We start from the raw sequence: 18382 nt of genomic DNA, 5'->3' as shown, positions 1-18382 counted from the left end.
CAATATTTTCAATTTATGAGTCATTTACAAAATAAATTGAGAATGTATCCATTGGACAAATTGATTCCCACACTTGCATATAAAGTTATAAAGGGACATAACTCTAGAACCTTCATAAGTGATGCCACCAAAATCCAAACTTGATCTATGTATCATGGTAATACACATTATGTATATGTTTCATAACATTTAGTTGAGTCAAACTATAGATACTAACACAGAAGTATATTTTTGAATGTATTTATAAACTTACAAATGGACAGTGAAAAAAATTAATTCCCCTGTCCTCTTGGCGACTAGGGCATAAAAATTATTCAAAATGCAACTTAAAATGATATAGATAGAACAACATGTATGATGAACAATAAAGTTGTGATGATATAATTAACAACATGTATGATGAAATCATAAAGTACCTGGAATTTAGACCCAAAATGCAGAGTGCCAAGCATCTGTAATTAAAACAGCACAGAACTAAATGTAGCCTAACACGTCCACTTAATGTGTCAATTATTACCATGCATCAAACTAATTATAATACATCAAACACAAAAAATAGAATTCAGAAACTAGAAATTATTTATAGCAATACTTACCTAAATTCATCAATATGTAAATCAGTATTCCTCAATTCATGAATATGTAAAGCATTTCTCAATTCATGAATACGTAAATAAGTATTCTCAATTCATGAATATGCAGATAAGTTCTCAATTCATGAATATGTAAATATTCAGGCTGACTGATATTTTTTTTATATTTCTCATGCCATCAAATTTGAAGTTTCTGAATATAATCTTGTGTATGCATGGTAACCATTAACATAACAACTTACAGTGACAACTTCTGGTGCATTTAGCTAATTATAAAACATAGGTGTCTCTTTATATTCTAATGCAATGGTAACATATCTACATTATATTAATACTTCTTAAATTGAAATAAAACAAGAGGCTCTCAAGAGCCTGAATCGCTCACCTGGTAAACAATGCCTTTGGCCATGTTTTTTGACGAAATAGAAAATAAAACACAAAATTTATTTTATACACCCTACTGATCATTCAAATTAAATTTGGTTGAAATTGGTTGAGTAGTTTTAGAGGAGAAGATTTTTTAAAGTTAGCAAATATGATGAACAAATTGTGAAAAATTGTCATTAAAGGACAATAACCCCTTAAGGGGTCAATTGACAATTTTGGTCATATTAACTTATTTGTAGATCTTACTTTGCTGATCATTTTTGCTGTTTACAGTTTATCTTTATCTATAATAATATTCAAGATAATGACCAAAAACTGCAAAATTTCCTTAAAACTACCAATTAAGTGGCAGCAAGCCAACAATGGGTTGTTTGATTCATCTGAAAATTTCAGGGCTGATAGATCTTGACCTAATGAACATTTTTATCCCGTGTCAGATTTGCTTTAAATGCTTTAGTTTTTGAGATATAAGCCAAAAACTGCATTTGACCCCTATGTTCTATTTTAAGTAACGGCAGCATGTTTTTTGACGGATTAAAAATCGAAGCACAAACTTTGTGCAGGATAATTTAAGGAACAATCATGCTAAGTTTCATCCAAATCCATTCAGTAGTTTCAGAGGAGAAGATGTTTGAAAAATTGTTAACGACGACAGACGATGACGACGGACGCCAAGTGATGAGAAAAGCTCACATTTCCTTTTAGGAAAGGTGAGCTAAAAATTGCAAAATTTCCTTAAAATTACCAATTCAGGGGCAGCAACCTAGCAACGTGTCGTCCGATCCATCTGAATATTTCAGGGCAGATAGATTTTGACCTGATAAACAATTCAACCACAGTCAGATTTGAGCTTAATGCCTTGGTTTTTGACATTTTACCCCTATGTTCTACTTTTAGCAGTGGCAGCCATCTTGTTTGGATGGCCGGGTCACCCGACACATTTTTTAAACTAGATACCCAAAAGATGATTGTGGCCAAGTTTGGATTAATTTGGCCCAGTAGTTTCAGAGGAGAAGATTTTTGTAAAAGATTACTAAGATTTACGAAAAATGGTTAAAAATTGACTATAAAGGGCAATAACTCCTAAAGGGGTCAACTGACCATTTCGGTCATGTTGTCTTATTTATAAATCTAACTTTGCTGAACATTATTGCTGTTTACAGTTTATCTCTATCTATAATAATATTCAAGATAATAACCAAAACAGCAAAATTTCCTTAAAATTACCAATTTAGGGGCAGCAACCCAACAATGGGTTGTCAAATTCATCTGAAAATTTCAGGGCAGATAGATCTTGACCTGATAAACAATTTAACTTCCCATGTAAGATTTGCTCTAAATGCTTTGGTTTTTGAGTTATAAGCCAAAAAACTGCATTTTACCCCTATGTTCTATTTTTAGCCATGGCGGCCATTTTGGTTGGTTGGCCAGGTCACCGGACACAATTTTCAAACTAGATACCCCAATGATGGTTGTGGCCAAGTTTAGTTCAATTTGGCCCCGTAGTTTCAGAGGAGAAGATTTTTGTAAAAGATAACTAAGATTTATGAAAAATGGTTAAAAATTGACTATAAAGGGCAATAACTCCTAAAGGGGTCAACTGACCATTTCAGTCATGTTGACTTATTTTCAGGTCTTACTTTGCTGAACATTTTTGCTGTTTACAGTTTATCTCTACCTATAATAATATTCATGATAATAACAAAAAACAGCAAAATTTCCTTAAAATTTCCAATTAAGGGGCAGCAACCCAACAACGGGTTGTCCGATTCATCTGAAAATTTCAGGGCAGATAGATCTTGACCTGATAATCAATTTTACCCCACGTCAGATTTGCTCTAAATGCTTCGGTTTTTGAGTTATAAGCTAAAAACTGCATTTGACCCCTATGTTCTATTTTTAGCAATGGCGACCATGTTTGTTGATAGATCAAAACTTCGGATACAATTTATAAACTAGATACCCTAAGCAACATTCAGTTAAAGTTTGGAAGTATTTGGCCTAGTAGTTTCAGAGAAGATTCTTGAAATAGTTTACGACGACAGACGACGGACGACGACGGACGCCAAGTGATGGCATAAGCTCACTTTGGCCCTTTGGGCCACGTGAGCTAAAAATACCTGAACAATTAAAATTCTGACAATAATTTTTCAATACAAATACAGTTCATAACTGACAAACAAAACAATTTAACATTTTCAGTTGATATCTCTTAAAATATTTGAGTAAAAATTTTACTTTCTTTCTTAACATGCTAACAACATTTTTATACAACATTCATGCACTTACCGACGCCTTGGTAAACAAAGGAAAATATTAAATCATATTAATCCCGACATCAAAAATGCAGGAGTAGCAAATATGTCAATCTGTATGACAACATTAAACCTCAGAAAAAATATTAAAATTTTTGATGTATCAGTTTTTATGTTATATAAGATGTAATACATGTCAAACTGTGTAGAGTAAAAAAAATAAGGAATTTTCAAAAACTATAATGCCAGTGACTAGATACCTATTGGTGGTAGAGGATTGAGAGAAACTTCCATGGAAGTATATCCTTTCTTAAACCTAACATTGATTCAATAATTTCTCAGACTCTGTCAAAACTTTTCAGTTTAATTCCTGTCAAAATTGACAATTCCAATCTAAATATCAGTAGTGAATCTATTCTCATTACCTTCTGTAAGAATACTCTGAAAATTATTTTGAAAGGCAAAAATGGTTAAGAAACACTTTTACTGAAATTATCATGTTAACAATATTATTTGAATGCATCTTTGAATTGAGTTCACACTCTATTAGTGCAACACATGCAGTTTCTACTAAATACATGCGTAATTTTCAACACATGGAATGTTCACACATTCTATTTCTTCACACATGATCTGACACATTTTTAGAATATGTGCAATATGGAAGAGATAGTTTCATCTTAGGAGGAAAACTTACGAAATGTATCAAAATGTTAGGAATAGGAGTTTAACATGAATATAAGAAACAGTGGCGGATGCAGGAATTTTCGAAAGGGGGGGTGCTAGTCCAGGGCAAAGGGGGGGTGCAGGGGGGGGTGCAAACATATGTCCAGATTCAAATGCATTGATCGGCAAATAAAGGGGGGGTGCGGACCCCCGGAACCCCCTCTCTGGATTCGCCACTGAGAAATCGATCATGGGCTGAATTATTTCTTTCAATTTTCACCCTTGATACTAGTTCATATATTCATCAATATATAAATAAAGAACACATTATTTTTCAATCTTTTGTCAAAATTCATAAAACTAGACATTCAAAAACTAAAAATCACTTAAAACTAATCATTGTTTACATTCGGTCCAATTAATTTTACCATTCCTTCAAGATGTCATGAATGGTTATTCTCGAAAAAAAAAGCAACTAATTAACTTAAATTTTACATGAACAACCTTGAAACAGTAACTACAATATTTATCTTGTACAGTAAAAGGAAGCATTTTATAATACTGCAATTGTAATCACAATATTTAATAAATATTTGGTAAAATTTCAAAACACAAGTTATTAAAACAACTATCTTGAGTTACACTGAAAAGTAAATGTTTCCAATTTCCCCCAAAAAGAGAGTACATGTAATAACTTTATTGAAAGTGATTTCATCATACATGCTTCTTTAAATGATGTTTCACACACAGATTACATGATGAAATGATGATGACAGCCATTAAAATCTGATTGACCTCTACTATGTGTAATGTTTTGAATGACCTTGAATTATCAGGAGACAAAATCTATTCAATATCTGATCTCGGAAATCTAACAGTCCACTTATCAAAACATCTAAGAAATGACACAAATATCAGACAAAATCTGAACTTGATGAAAAGTAAATTATATTGATACCTTTATTCTCCCTACAGCTTCTTGAGCCTGCATCATTCTCATAGCTTTTGATGGCTGTCCCTCAGAGATTAGTTGTGTCGATCCTAAGTAACGAGCTCTGAATAGTACACCCTCTATCAAAACTGATGGATTTTCAGGATCATAAACAGAAGCTGAAAATATAAGTTTTTTTTATTAGAATATGCATATTAAAAATGACATTGCCTGCATATACTATAAAATATGCTAGCATGTAGTGTAGAAAGAAATTTGATTGACAAATCTATCAATGAATCAATCATGTTCAACTAAATTTATATACATATACAAACTTTCAACTAAACTGTACATGTGATTCAGTTGCTGTGGTCAAATTCAAATTGTCAAGTATGTTAACAGCTGTAAATTCAGAAATTATTGCTTGAATTTATTGTTGAGATTTTGTCATTTTATATTCAAATAATACTTTATCTTTTACAATATTGAGAACAATCCTGTTTAATTCATATTGAAAAAGTTTCAAATTGCAACTTTAAATTATTGAGATTATAAACCTGTTACATTTTTCACAATAATAAAAACATCACAACAATTTCTGTATTTACAGTAGTTATAAATATTCGTGACCAACATTCAGTATCAGTTTTACTAATATCAATGAGAAAGTAATCCAATAACTTTACTAAAAGCGGTATATATCAATCACTATTGGTCTTCAACAGGGAACAAGACCCATACTTGAGTACACACTATAATACACTCTATATATGTGTTGACTTTTTTATAAAATCAAACAAATAAAAAAATTTGAATTATCATGTAATAATAATAATTAAAAGTTCAACATGCATAAAGAAATATTTAACCAATGGTAAATAAACAGCCATTCATTATAAAGATTACTCAATACACTTTTAATCTTCAGAAAATTGACAATGTAATGAATTAGAGTTTTATCATACAAAAGCTTAAAACAAATCATAAAAAAATTGCAAAACAATCTATTTTATTTTCCACATGCTAACAGCATTATATTATAGAACTACTGTAAAAAAAAAATCATATCACAAAAAATTAAGACATAACCAGATGCTCCGCAGGGCGCAGCTATATACGACCGCAGAGGTTGAACCCTGAACAGTTGGGGCAAGTATGGACACAACATTTAAGCTGGATTCAGATCTAAATTTGGATTGTGATTAAATAGTTGACACAGCATAGGTTTCTGACACAGAATGAATGTGGTCTAATGAACTTAAAATAATTTTTTTGCCTTTGAGCAATTCACTATGCTGTTGAATATTAATCCTCCCAAAAAAATGTTAAAGAAATTTTCTTTTTATTTATGAAATCTGAAATGAGAAAAATTTAACCTCCCCCCCCCCCCCCATTTTTTTTTCACATCCCCCTTTCCCTTTTTCCAAAACTGATCTCGATTCAAATTCCTAATGGAGTTTGCAACAATAACTACTCATTTAAATACATCATAAAATAAAGTGCTTGTTATCACTGAATGGTAAAGATTGTTTTAATTTATCAGTTGGTAGCAAAAGTGAATATACATTGTATATTGTATAAAACAATGATTTAAGTTGATTCAACTACTATTCTGGACAAAGAAAGATAACTCCAATTGAAAATTTCTTGCTATTGCACAATATTGTGCAATTAGATATTTCTTGCTATTGCGCAATACTGTGCAATTGAAAATATTTGCTATTGCACAATACTGTGCAATTGAAGATTTCTTGCTATTGCGCAATACTGTGCAATTGAAAATTGCTTGCTATTGCACAATACTGTGCAATTGAAGATTTCTTGCTATTGCTGAATACTGTGCAATTAAAAATTTCTTGCTATTGCACAATACTTAATATAATAATTTTGGATCCTGATTTGAACCAACTTGAAAACTGGGCCCATAATCAAAAATCTAAGTATATGTTTAGATTCAGCATATCAAAAAATTCGCAAGGGTTCCACAGAACCCAGTGTCTCGCCTACTTTTGCTGTTAATCGCAGACTCAACAAAAATGAGGAAAAACATCAATAAAAATTTCCCTCTCGATACTGTCTTTTGATTGAAAGAAGCTTCCAAGTTTGGTAAAAAATCCAGGATAGTTTATGAATCTAATAAATGTTTTATAAACTTTAACTGCAGACTGTATGTAATGTTAACTGGAAGAAAAACTAAGTCCATTTATAAGTAAAATACGGAAAAAGTGAATTTTTTTTTACAAAATTTCCTTCTTGATACTATCTTATGATCATAAACAAGCTTCTGTCCAAGTTTGGTACAAATCAAGGACAGTTTATGAAAGTTATTAAAATTTTAAAAACTTTAACCACAGAGTGAATGTAATGTTTCCTCGCAAAAAAAACTAAGTCCATTTATAAGTAAAATACGGAAAAGTGGAAATTCATTTTTACAAAATTTTCTTCTTGATACTATCTTATGATCATAAACAAGCTTCTGTCCAAGTTTGGTACAAATCAAGGATAGTTTATGAAAGTTATTAAAATTTTAAAAACTTTAACCACAGAGTGAATGTAATGTTTCCTCGCAGAAAAACTAAGTCCATTTATAAGTAAAATACGGAAAAAATGGAATTTTATTTTTACAAAATTTACTTCTGGATACTTTCTTATGATCATAAACAAGCTTCTGTCCAAGTTTGGTAGAAATTCAGTATAGTTTAAGAAAGTTATTAAAATTTCAAAAACTTTAACCACAGAGTGAATATTTGTGGACGCCGCCTACGACGACGACGCCGACGACGACGGAATGTAGGATCGCTTAGTCTCGCTTTTTCGACTAAAGTCGAAGGCTCGACAAAAAGCCCAATAATTCAATTTTTGTTAAGATCAAATTTAGTTTAATTTTGGACCCTTTGGACTTTAATGTAGACCAATTTGAAAACGGGACCAAAAATTAAGAATCTACATACACAGTTAGATTTGGCATATCAAAGAACCCCAATTATTCAATTTTTGATGAAATCAAACAAAGTTTAATTTTGGACCCCGATTTGGACCAACTTGAAAACTGGGCCAATAATCAAAAATCTAAGTACATTTTTATATTCAGCATATCAAAGAACCCCAAGGATTCAATTTTTGTTAAAATCAAACTAAGTTTAATTTTGGACCCTTTGGACCTTAATGTAGACCAATTTGAAAACGGGACCAAAAATTAGGAATCTACATACACAGTTAGATTCGGCATATATAAGAACCCCAATTATTCAATTTTTGATGAAATCAAACAAAGTTCAATTTTGGACCCTTTGGGCCCCTTATTCATAAACTGTTGGGACCAAACCTTTAAAAATCAAACCCAACCTTCCTTTTATGGTCATAAACCTTGTGTTTAAATTTCATAGATTTCTATTTACTAATACTAAAGTTATGGTGCAAAAACCAAGAATAATGCTTATTTGGGCCCCTTTTTGGCCCCTAATTCCTAAACTGTTGGGACCAAAACTCCCAAAATTAATCCCAACCTTCCTTTTGTGTTCATAAACCTTGTGTTTAAATTTCATCGATTTCTATTTACTTATACTAAAGTGATTGTACGAAAACCAAGAATAATGCTTATTTGGGCCCTTTTTTGGCCCCTAATTCCTAAACTGTTGGAACCAAAACTCCCAAAATCAATCCCAACCTTCCTTTTGTGGTCATAAACCTTGTGTCAAAATTTCATAGATTTCAATTTACTTAAACTAAAGTTATAGTGCGAAAACCAAGAAAATGCTTATTTGGGCCCTTTTTGGCCCCTAATTCCTAAAATGTTGGGACCAAAACTCCCAAAATCAATCCCAACCTTCCTTTTGTGGTCATAAACCTTTCTTTAAAATTTCATAGATTTCTGTTCACTTTTACTAAAGTTAGAGTGCGAAAACTAAAAGTATTCGGACGACGACGACTCAAAAAGACGACGACGACGCCAACGTGATAGCAATATACGATGAAAAATTAAAATTTTTGCGGTCGTATAAAAATGGTTTGCCAGTAGATAAGCAATTTTTAAGTTTGTATATCCTTTATATTGTTTAGAAATTGTCATTTCCATGCCAGATTTGAACACTTACTTCTTAACGAGGGTACTGTTTTATTAACTGTTTTATTAAGCGTTTTTAATTCTAAGACCTGTGTAGAGTATTTTATTTAGAATTCTCATTTGATCATATGTCATGATGTGTGGTTTGTCAAAGATATCAAGTTTTATTTTGGCTCTTGATTGTTAAGACATCCCAACCACACTGGTAGTTAAGCTGGTTACGATTATTATAAACCATGAATATCAACAATATATGATAATTTATGCTCATTTTTTGACAAGACACATGGCAGTAGCAAGAGCTAAATATTAATGAAACTTATCAAAGACTTTTATCTGAAGTTTCCTAAATACAGCTAGGGTGTGACAGTACTTCAGGAAGACAACTAATAGTCACACATGTTTAAAAATGTTTGAGATGATACAGAAAGATATCATTTAATGAATGGCTATTATTTATTTTGAATTTATTGACCCATAAAATTAATTTTTGACTCTTCACATTGAATAATCTGCGAAGCGGATTATGTAAAATGTGAAGTCAAAAATTAATTTTATGGGTCAATAAATTCAAAATAAATTATTGACATTCATCATAAATAAATTTCTATCAAAAATAAGGCTCAAAGAACTTTTTATATTATTTATATTAACAATAACAACGTACACACATGTTGGCGTATGAATACACAACGTCAGAGTGGGCGTGTCGCCATAAAAAATTGTCAACATTGAAAATAAAACTAATACTTTTAACCAATCAGAAGACAGTAAATACACCAAATTTATTTATTACTTAATCACTAGCTTTCATAATTCTCTAGAGCAAACATCTATAATCATTTAAGGTAAAAATTGTAAAAATGAAAAAAAAAAATATGAAAAAACAATAATAAACAACTGAAAAATATATCAAAGAAATTTTTCCAAAAGAAGCCAGACGTAAATGAATCAGATATTTCTGTTTCAAATAAGCAGAGAAAATGTTTGTAAATGAAACAAAGTAACGGTAACAGTAACTGACCAATCAATAAATGCAATAAAACACATTTTTTTCAGTACCACAACCAAGCAAAAACCCCATGCATTTATATCTGTTTAATACAACTTACCAAAAAGTGTTAATTATAATGTTAGTAGATGATCAGGATTGCATGGAAATAAATGATAAAAAAGCAATCATTAAAAGGTCACATTGATGGAATCATGTGCAATGATACTGTTAAGTGGAGAATTTTCACTTATTAAGCAATTTAAAATGAAATTATATAATTATCTCGAGTAAATTTTATCTATTCAAGGTCAAAATTTAATGAAATGAATAAAACATTGACTACTGGTTTGCTTTTGAACTTCATGAAATAAACATGAACTGAAGAGGATGGGGATACACTCATCATGCACTACACCCTTAAGTAGGAAAAAATATGTTAAAATTTGAAATTACAGACAATTTTGTCAATTTGAGAATGGAAATTGGAAATGTGTCAAAGAGACAATAACCCAACCAAAGAGCTGAAAACGGCCAAAAGCCATCAAGGAGTCTTCAACACAGCGATAAAATTCCACACCAATACACTTAAGTCTACATAAGATCCTATTATTTCTAATTCTAAGGAGCCCCCTTCCCCCTAACATCAAAACCTGAATCAGTGCCTGATTTAGTTTGTGAAAATAAGCCACTTAACAGTTCTATACATAGGAATTGCTTACTGTCATGCAAACGAATTCTTTTATTATTTCCTTCTAAATTTTACTGATATAAATTCTCTTCTTTAATAAATGGTATTCTTCAACATTAAACAATTAAAATATATCAATGTTCCATAGTTTTGTAGTTAAAACTTTTAAGTTTGTTAATATATATAAATGAATTACAATCTAAAACATTAGTGTAATAATATCAAAGATTTTTCATCATTGGAGAAAGTACATCAATTCAACCGACTTAATAAGACCCTTTTTCTTGTAAGAACTATATGATTTTGCATCAAGAAAAACAGCATTTGTGCATAAATTCTCTTACTACAAAAAACTAACTTTTTGGAGTGCCAATAAAATCTGGTTTTACTAACTATGACAAATCATTAATTTGAAAAATCTGCATTTAATGTACTATTATTTTGCTAAATTTAAAGCAGAAACAACCAATATAATAGCTTGTATTTTTTTGTTCATTAAATTTAGATTTTTTGCAAGAAAGCATTGTGCTCAATAACTAAACCAAACATCTACCATTGATAAAATAAAATTTAATTTGCAAGTGAAGCTGTAAACGACATTTGTTTGAAACTCACTGATATGCAGGGCTGTAAGAGCTTTCTACATGTCAACTCTTACCATATATTGTTCAGATTAAGTTTTTCAATGAAGAAATGCTATTATTAATATCTTATAATATAAAAAACAGACAGGACAACTTTTTTTCTAGGAAAGGATGATAGCTGTTGGTTGTACATGTCTATCAAAACCAGATATATAAAATACCCATCACAATTAAAATAAACAAGTTATTATATAAAACTTTTATCAGAATACACAGAATAAAAGTATATGCTTATACATGTATTAGAAGAAAATCTTTAGGAAGAACAGAAATGTATTGTTTTTTTATGCAGATTTTATAATTATTATAAACGTATCTTTAAATTAAAAAGTATTGACATTTAAATGTTAACCAATTGTTTAATGTAGCTCATCATATAGTGCTTGGTACATTTCTATTGAAACAGGTATCAGTTAATTGTCATACAAGTGACAGGTTGTAGCTACCTAGGAAACCAGGTTTTATCCACAATCATCTACATAAGAAAATTCCTGTACCAAGTCAAGAATATGACAATTGTTTTCCTTTCGATTGATGTATTAGAGCTTTTAATTTTTACATTTTATAAAGGTTTTTATGTTTGATGTATTTGAGCTTTTGATTTTGTCATTTTATAAAGGTTTTTATGTTTGATGTATTTGAGCTTTTGATTTTGTCATTTTATAAAGGTTTTTCTGTTTGATGTATTTGAGCTTTTGATTTTGTCATTTTATAAAGGTTTTTCTGATTGATGTATTTGAGCTTTTGATTTTGTCATTTTATAAAGGTTTTTATGTTTGATGTATTTGAGCTTTTGATTTTGTCATTTTATAAAGGTTTTTCTGATTGATGTATTGGAGCTTTTGATTTTGTCATTTTATAAAATAAAGGTTTTTCTGTTTGATGTATTTGAGCTGTTGATTTTGTCATTTTATAAAGGTTTTTCTGTTTGATATATTTGAGCTGTTGATTTTGTCATTTTATAAAGGTTTTTCTGATTGATGTATTTGAGCTTTTGATTGTGTCATTTTATAAAGGTTTTTCTGTTTGATGTATATGTATTTGAGCTGTTGATTTTGTCATTTTATAAAGGTTTTTCTATTCTGAATATCCCTTGAAGCAGGGTATTTTTGTTATGTTACTTTTCAAGATAGAATCATGGGGTTAACAACAGACCTCAAGTCCAGTAATCATGTGCATTGCTTCTTAACAAATATCCACTGGAAGACTGAAATACCAGTATGTTAGTTATGATTGGTGGATGAGATCCACACCAGCTTCCACAACAACTCACCCATTGGGGGGACATTAAATACCAGTATGTTAGTTGTGATTGGTGGATGAGATCCACACCAGCTTCCACAACAACTCACCTATTGGGGGGACATTAAATACCAGTATCTTAGTTGTGATTGGTGGATGAGATCCACACCAGCTTCCACAACAAATCACCCATTGGGGGGACATTAAATACCAGTATGTTAGTTGTGATTGGTGGATGAGATCCACACCAGCTTCCACAACAACTCACCCATTGGGGGGACATTAAATACCAGTATGTTAGTTGTGATTGGTGGATGAGATCCACACCAGCTTCCACAACAACTCACCTATTGGGGGGACATTAAATACCAGTATCTTAGTTGTGATTGGTGGATGAGATCCACACCAGCTTCCACAACAAATCACCCATTGGGGGGACATTAAATACCAGTATGTTAGTTGTGATTGGTGGATGAGATCCACACCAGCTTCCACAACAACTCACCCATTGGGGGGACATTAAATACCAGTATGTTAGTTGTGATTGGTGGATGAGATCCACACCAGCTTCCACAACAAATCACCCATTGGGGGGACATTAAATACCAGTATGTTAGTTGTGATTGGTGGATGAGATCCACACCAGCTTCCACAACAAATCACCCATTGGGGGACATTAAAACTGGTAACTCAAGTACAAAACAATGCTAGATGAATTCAAATGTTTTTTTTTTAATTAAATCTTAATAAACATGCTATAATAATGTAGATTATTTTTTACCAATGTGTATTCTAATAACTGGTTGGTTGAGTACTATTTCAATAATATGTTGACTCTTATACATTATTTCCTGTCAGAGCATAACAAATTAAAACATTTATTGAATTTTCTTTTTTCAAAATTATTTTGGTGTGTTTTTCTCAGTGTTGTTAGTAAATAACAATAAACAGTCAATAATAAGTCTTTAAAGTGTGTAACGATAACAATAAAATCTAAAAAGAAAATGCTCATGCTTATAATATATAAGCAAAATACCAAATGTCAACAAAATCCATAAAAAGAAAAAAGAAAAGTTGCTTGCTCATGTGAAATTGAATGATGGAACCAAGAATTGAAGATTAACCCAAGGGTACAGGGACAGATAACATACTATGGGGCCCCTGAAAAAAATTTCTTAATTGAATTGTATCCACATTTATTTTTTTTGCTAGTGAGTAATATTTGCATCCCTTGCTATTTTATTTCCAAGTGGGGAAAATTGTGTACTTCACTGAATTTTTTTCCAATGAGGAAAATTTGGTAAATTTTTGTTTCCCTCACTTAATCTTTTTTATCTTCTTAGGAGGGTAGATTTGGTGTGTATCCATCTTTACACCTTCTCTTATTGGAAAGGATTTATATAATGACCTACAGTGCATGTACACAAGTACTCGTCACTTGTGATTTAATATAAAATCATATTTTTTCAAAAAATTATTGTGGAGTTATTTCTGAACAGATTTTAATTAACTTAATACTGATAGAACTAAAATCAATGAAGGTTCAGTTTTATTTGAATGTGATTTTGTTTTATAGAGTTATCATCAAGAAATGATAGAAGCTAAAATATAAGATTTGTTAATGAGTTTGCTACACATTTCAACCATAATCAAATTGTAAAAAAAATATTATGCAAGTACACATCATGAGAAAACATACAATTTATGACAATATTTTGCTCCAATAAACAAACTCTAGACACTTCTGCAACTTTCAATAGATTTTTAAGATCAATACCATCAAAACAAATTTTTGAAAAAAAATAGTTTTTATGAAATACTAGATGTGTCAAAGAGTTGCGGGGCCAAAATAAATACAAGTAGTTTACGAATCATTATTAACATGCACTGTAATATCAATATAGTGTAGAGCAAGAAAAGACTAATCCTTGTCTGAATCTGTTAACTCACCAAAAACAACAGCTGAAGCATGAAGCTAAAGTGGTAATACAGATTAGACAAAAATTGAATAGCTTACATGACTGCCTCTCACCTTCTTTAGCACGAGATCTACGTTTCTCAGCCTATAATAGATAATAAATACAATTGTTAGTGCAAGATCTATATTTCTCAGTATATAAAAGATTCAATAATATCAATATTTAGCACCATATATATGATTCTCACCCTGCAAAAGAAAAAAAACAATAAACACGGTGATAATTTGAGGCCATGTTGTTGCATGAGACCTTGACATTGACAACTGTCAGGAAATGAATTTTCAAAAGAAAAGACCAAAAAAATTGCAACATTTTCAATTAGTCTGGGAGGAAAGTTGTTGTCTTTAGCAACTCCCTTTCCCATCACTACATTGAATATCTTATAAATAAGTTTGAAAATGCTACTAAAATTATATCTAGAGCAAATCAAACACTATTGGAAAGCTGTAAGTGTTTGAACCTGATGACATGGCAGCCAACAACAAAATTGTTGTTTGATCCAAGTACTGTACCTAAATTCCAATTGAAATCACTTTTCAGGTACTTTTATCCCTACAACTTCTAATAATGATAAGATCCTAGATGAACACATTTGAACAATAACTGAACTAAAATTAACGGTTTAATTGCCCTGCTAACTTCATCCTGTGTTTCTTGACAGTACGAGTTGAGTTTCATCACTGCCTGTCCTGTCTTGAGTTTTGTGTTTTAGTGTCTTGAAGTCTATATATATCTGTGATATTGACTAATAAACATTATGCTTTCTATAAGGTATGGGTTTTGCTCATTGTTGAATGCTGTACTGTGATCAATAGTTGCTAACTTCACCTTTTGGTCAACGGTGGAGAGTTGTCTTATTGGCAATCATACCAAATCTTCTTAATTCTATATCAAACCCATATACCATTATTTTATTTTTCAAAATGAGTCATAGCTATGTTTAATAGATGTGGCCTAAGAATCAATGATGATCTCAGGACTTTTATTGCTTGAGTAGATTCTGATATGTGTTTTTTTTGTTTGTGTGTGTGTGTGTGTTTACCTGAGCACTTCTATTTACCGGGGGTTGTGACAGTTCTGGAATGTCAACATTGTGTGTGTGTGTGTGTTTACCTGAGCACTTCTATTTACCGGGGGTTGTGACAGTTCTGGAATGTCAACATTTTGATCTTTCTGATACTGTTTCTGTAACAGATGGTCTGTTTCTTCATCTGTATCATAATCTACAAAATAATCATATAAATGGCATGAGTATCATAAAAATGCTGTTTACTGCATCAACCATTCAGCAACTTTTAATTTCTTTTATATACTGAATAATGTTAATTCAGAAATTATAGTAAGCATTTATTATTGTGATTTTTGAACACTGAGCTTCTTATCATTGGGATACTAAACCAGTGGCATAATTTGCATACTGTTGAATCATTATCATTCGTTGGATACCAATTTTTGTGGGTTTTGTTGGTACAGGTGAACCACGAATTCAAATGTTCAACGAACAACATATTCTCTATAGGATTTGTATACAGAGATTGGCAAAACAACGAAATCAAATATCCACAAATTTGCAAGTTTTCAACAATCCACGAAAATTGATACCCACGAAAATAAATGAATCCACAGTAACTCAATAACTCATAATAATTTCTGAATTCGATCTATATCATTGAAATAATCAAATGTGTGGATCTTATACAACACTATGTATTATGTTTTGTTCAATATCTCACATACATATTACTTTTTCAGATATGACAGTCACTCTCTGAGAGAAATTTTTTAAAACTTTGCTACCATGCAAGCAAATGCAGGACATTAAATAATGGCATTCATTTGAAATCTGATGCATGCATAAGTAGTTGTCATAATCTATCAAAGACTAAATTAATGTCTACCTACATGTACTTAAAATGTTAAAATCCAGTCAATCAAATAAAAAAAAAAATATGTTAAAACAAATTCGTGCAAATGCTTCTTATGCAAATAAAGAGACTGTTTAACTGGAATCTTCAGAAATAGCTGTAAAATTCTGAAAACATCAAGTTTTCTTTTGTATACTGGGTAGCAAATTTTCACTCCAGAAAACATTTACACACTATAAACGTCACTGTCATAACTGCTAGTATCAAGACCTATATACTTTTAAAAAATTTTGTCCATTTTTTCCCTGAAGTGTTTGATAGGTTCATGGAATAAAGCGAATGTAATGTAAGCAAAGATTTATTGAAAATACACACAACTTCATGCATTGTATACCTCCAGGTTGACGTTCCTGCTTAACGTAACTTGTTTTGGATGGACTTTCTTTGTCACTTCCATATTCAGAATCAGTCTCTGACCCTTCATGAGTCTTTTTAATATAATATTCAACCGATTCTGATTTTTGATGATTATTCACGTGATGACCATTTGCACCGTTCACTCTGTGACTATGCTGATCAAATGAATCGTCTTTTGGGAGCGAGGTATACTTTTTACCACGGATTCGACGTGTACTTTTTGAATTATTATCTTCTTCATCATCTGAGTCATAGCCTAAAACAAAAGAAGCATGCAAGGTTTAACAGATCATGCTAAAGAACAGAAATGTAGCTAGTTAATCTATATATTGGACAACAGTTTCAAAGTTAATAATGGTTCATTCATATCAAAAGGCAGAAATAACTTTTTATAATCAGAAATGTATTGTTCCCTAGTCATCTTGTTGGAGTTTTAACAGAAAACATTGACAATGATTCTTGTCATATAAAGGGTTTTCCCCACATTTCAATCCTTAGCTTATTTATATTATCCAAAATTTCCTACTGAACTATTTCTGAAATGTAATTTAGAATTTTTAAGAAAATAAATCCTTTTTTGTATATATTTCCATAATCAGACAAAAACATTAATTGTTTGTGTTACTTTAAATTTGATGAACCTGTTTCAATGTCATTTTTTTTTTTCACAACACTTTTTTATATGCAAATGCTCCAAAAACATAAAGAGAAACGTCTTCAGCGACTCACATTTGCAAAATTTAGGTTACTTTCAATTAGCCTACAGGAAAGAAATACAACTTGAGATACTTTCCACCATACAAGTGGGGCTTGGTGTCCTATGGACACATGTTCTTATTGTCATTTTCTTTCAGAAAAATAAATCACTGTATCACACAGTCAAACACATTTCCTATACCAATCTTCATTTTCTGCCTTGCAAGCTTATCATAAAATATTCTCAATGAAATATGCTATTTTTTTAGATTTTTCTTTTAATAAAAATCATCTTCATGTACACACAGATTCATGAACCAAAACAAGAGAAGATTTGGACTAGATGAGAGAATTGAATGTTCATGTTCCAGGGTTCAAATTGAATCAAAAATTGATAAAATTCCAAAACTTAGTTCAAAACAAAATTTGTATTCCAATCCATTCTCTTGCTAATTATCCAATTAAATCCTTTGATAAAACAGAAGGAATCTGTCAATGAGTTTGTGAATAAAAGAAAGACCATAAAAAGAGGGAATCTAAGGCAGAAACTAGTCTCTATCTAAGATAATGGGTCAAACTTAACATCAGTTACAAGACGCTACCCACTAATGTTCAACCAGAGTTAGTCACACAAATAAACATGCATGTAATATGCACTGACTTGTTATTCATAGGAATATAAGCTTGGAATTTACATGCATAGTCAGTAAATTCTTAAACATTTTATTCATCCAAAAACAAGAAAAATTTGCATTCATTATGATTAAACATGTACATGTCATCAAACATATTCCTTCATATTTCTACCTCAGTACATATTAAAGCATTACTTTTTTTTTATAGTACTGTGTGTCTTGAAGAATTATCATAATCTATGTAGTAAAAATAATGTAGTAATTTCTAACATTATGATCTGCACTATCAAAAACAGGAATTCTCTAAGAGTTACATGTATACAC

At 31.0% G+C, this 18382-nt stretch overlaps 1 protein-coding gene across 10 annotated transcripts in view; it reads right to left on the bottom strand.

Annotated features, from left to right (window-relative positions):
• The window catches only part of LOC143071283 (uncharacterized), an 89938-nt gene that overhangs the window by 56022 nt on the left and 15534 nt on the right, over positions 1-18382 (bottom strand). The window contains exons 5-8 of one of the 10 annotated variants that reach the window (XM_076245494.1): positions 16705-16983; positions 15559-15668; positions 14484-14529; positions 4860-5011 (exon numbers count right to left, since the gene is read on the bottom strand). In XM_076245494.1, coding sequence (XP_076101609.1) covers positions 4860-5011; positions 14484-14529; positions 15559-15668; positions 16705-16983 — 587 coding nt within the window. The remainder of the gene's footprint in view (positions 1-4859; positions 5012-14483; positions 14530-15558; positions 15669-16704; positions 16984-18382) is intronic. The other 9 variants (XM_076245497.1, XM_076245499.1, XM_076245500.1 and 6 more) reach the window with 9 other exon arrangements.

This window comes from Mytilus galloprovincialis, chromosome 4 (genome assembly GCF_965363235.1).
Source record: "Mytilus galloprovincialis chromosome 4, xbMytGall1.hap1.1, whole genome shotgun sequence".
In the NCBI taxonomy this organism is placed as follows: Eukaryota; Metazoa; Mollusca; class Bivalvia; order Mytilida; family Mytilidae; genus Mytilus; species Mytilus galloprovincialis.
The sequence above is the reverse complement of the archived record's forward strand: the minus strand, read 5'-3'. Positions and strand labels throughout refer to the sequence as shown.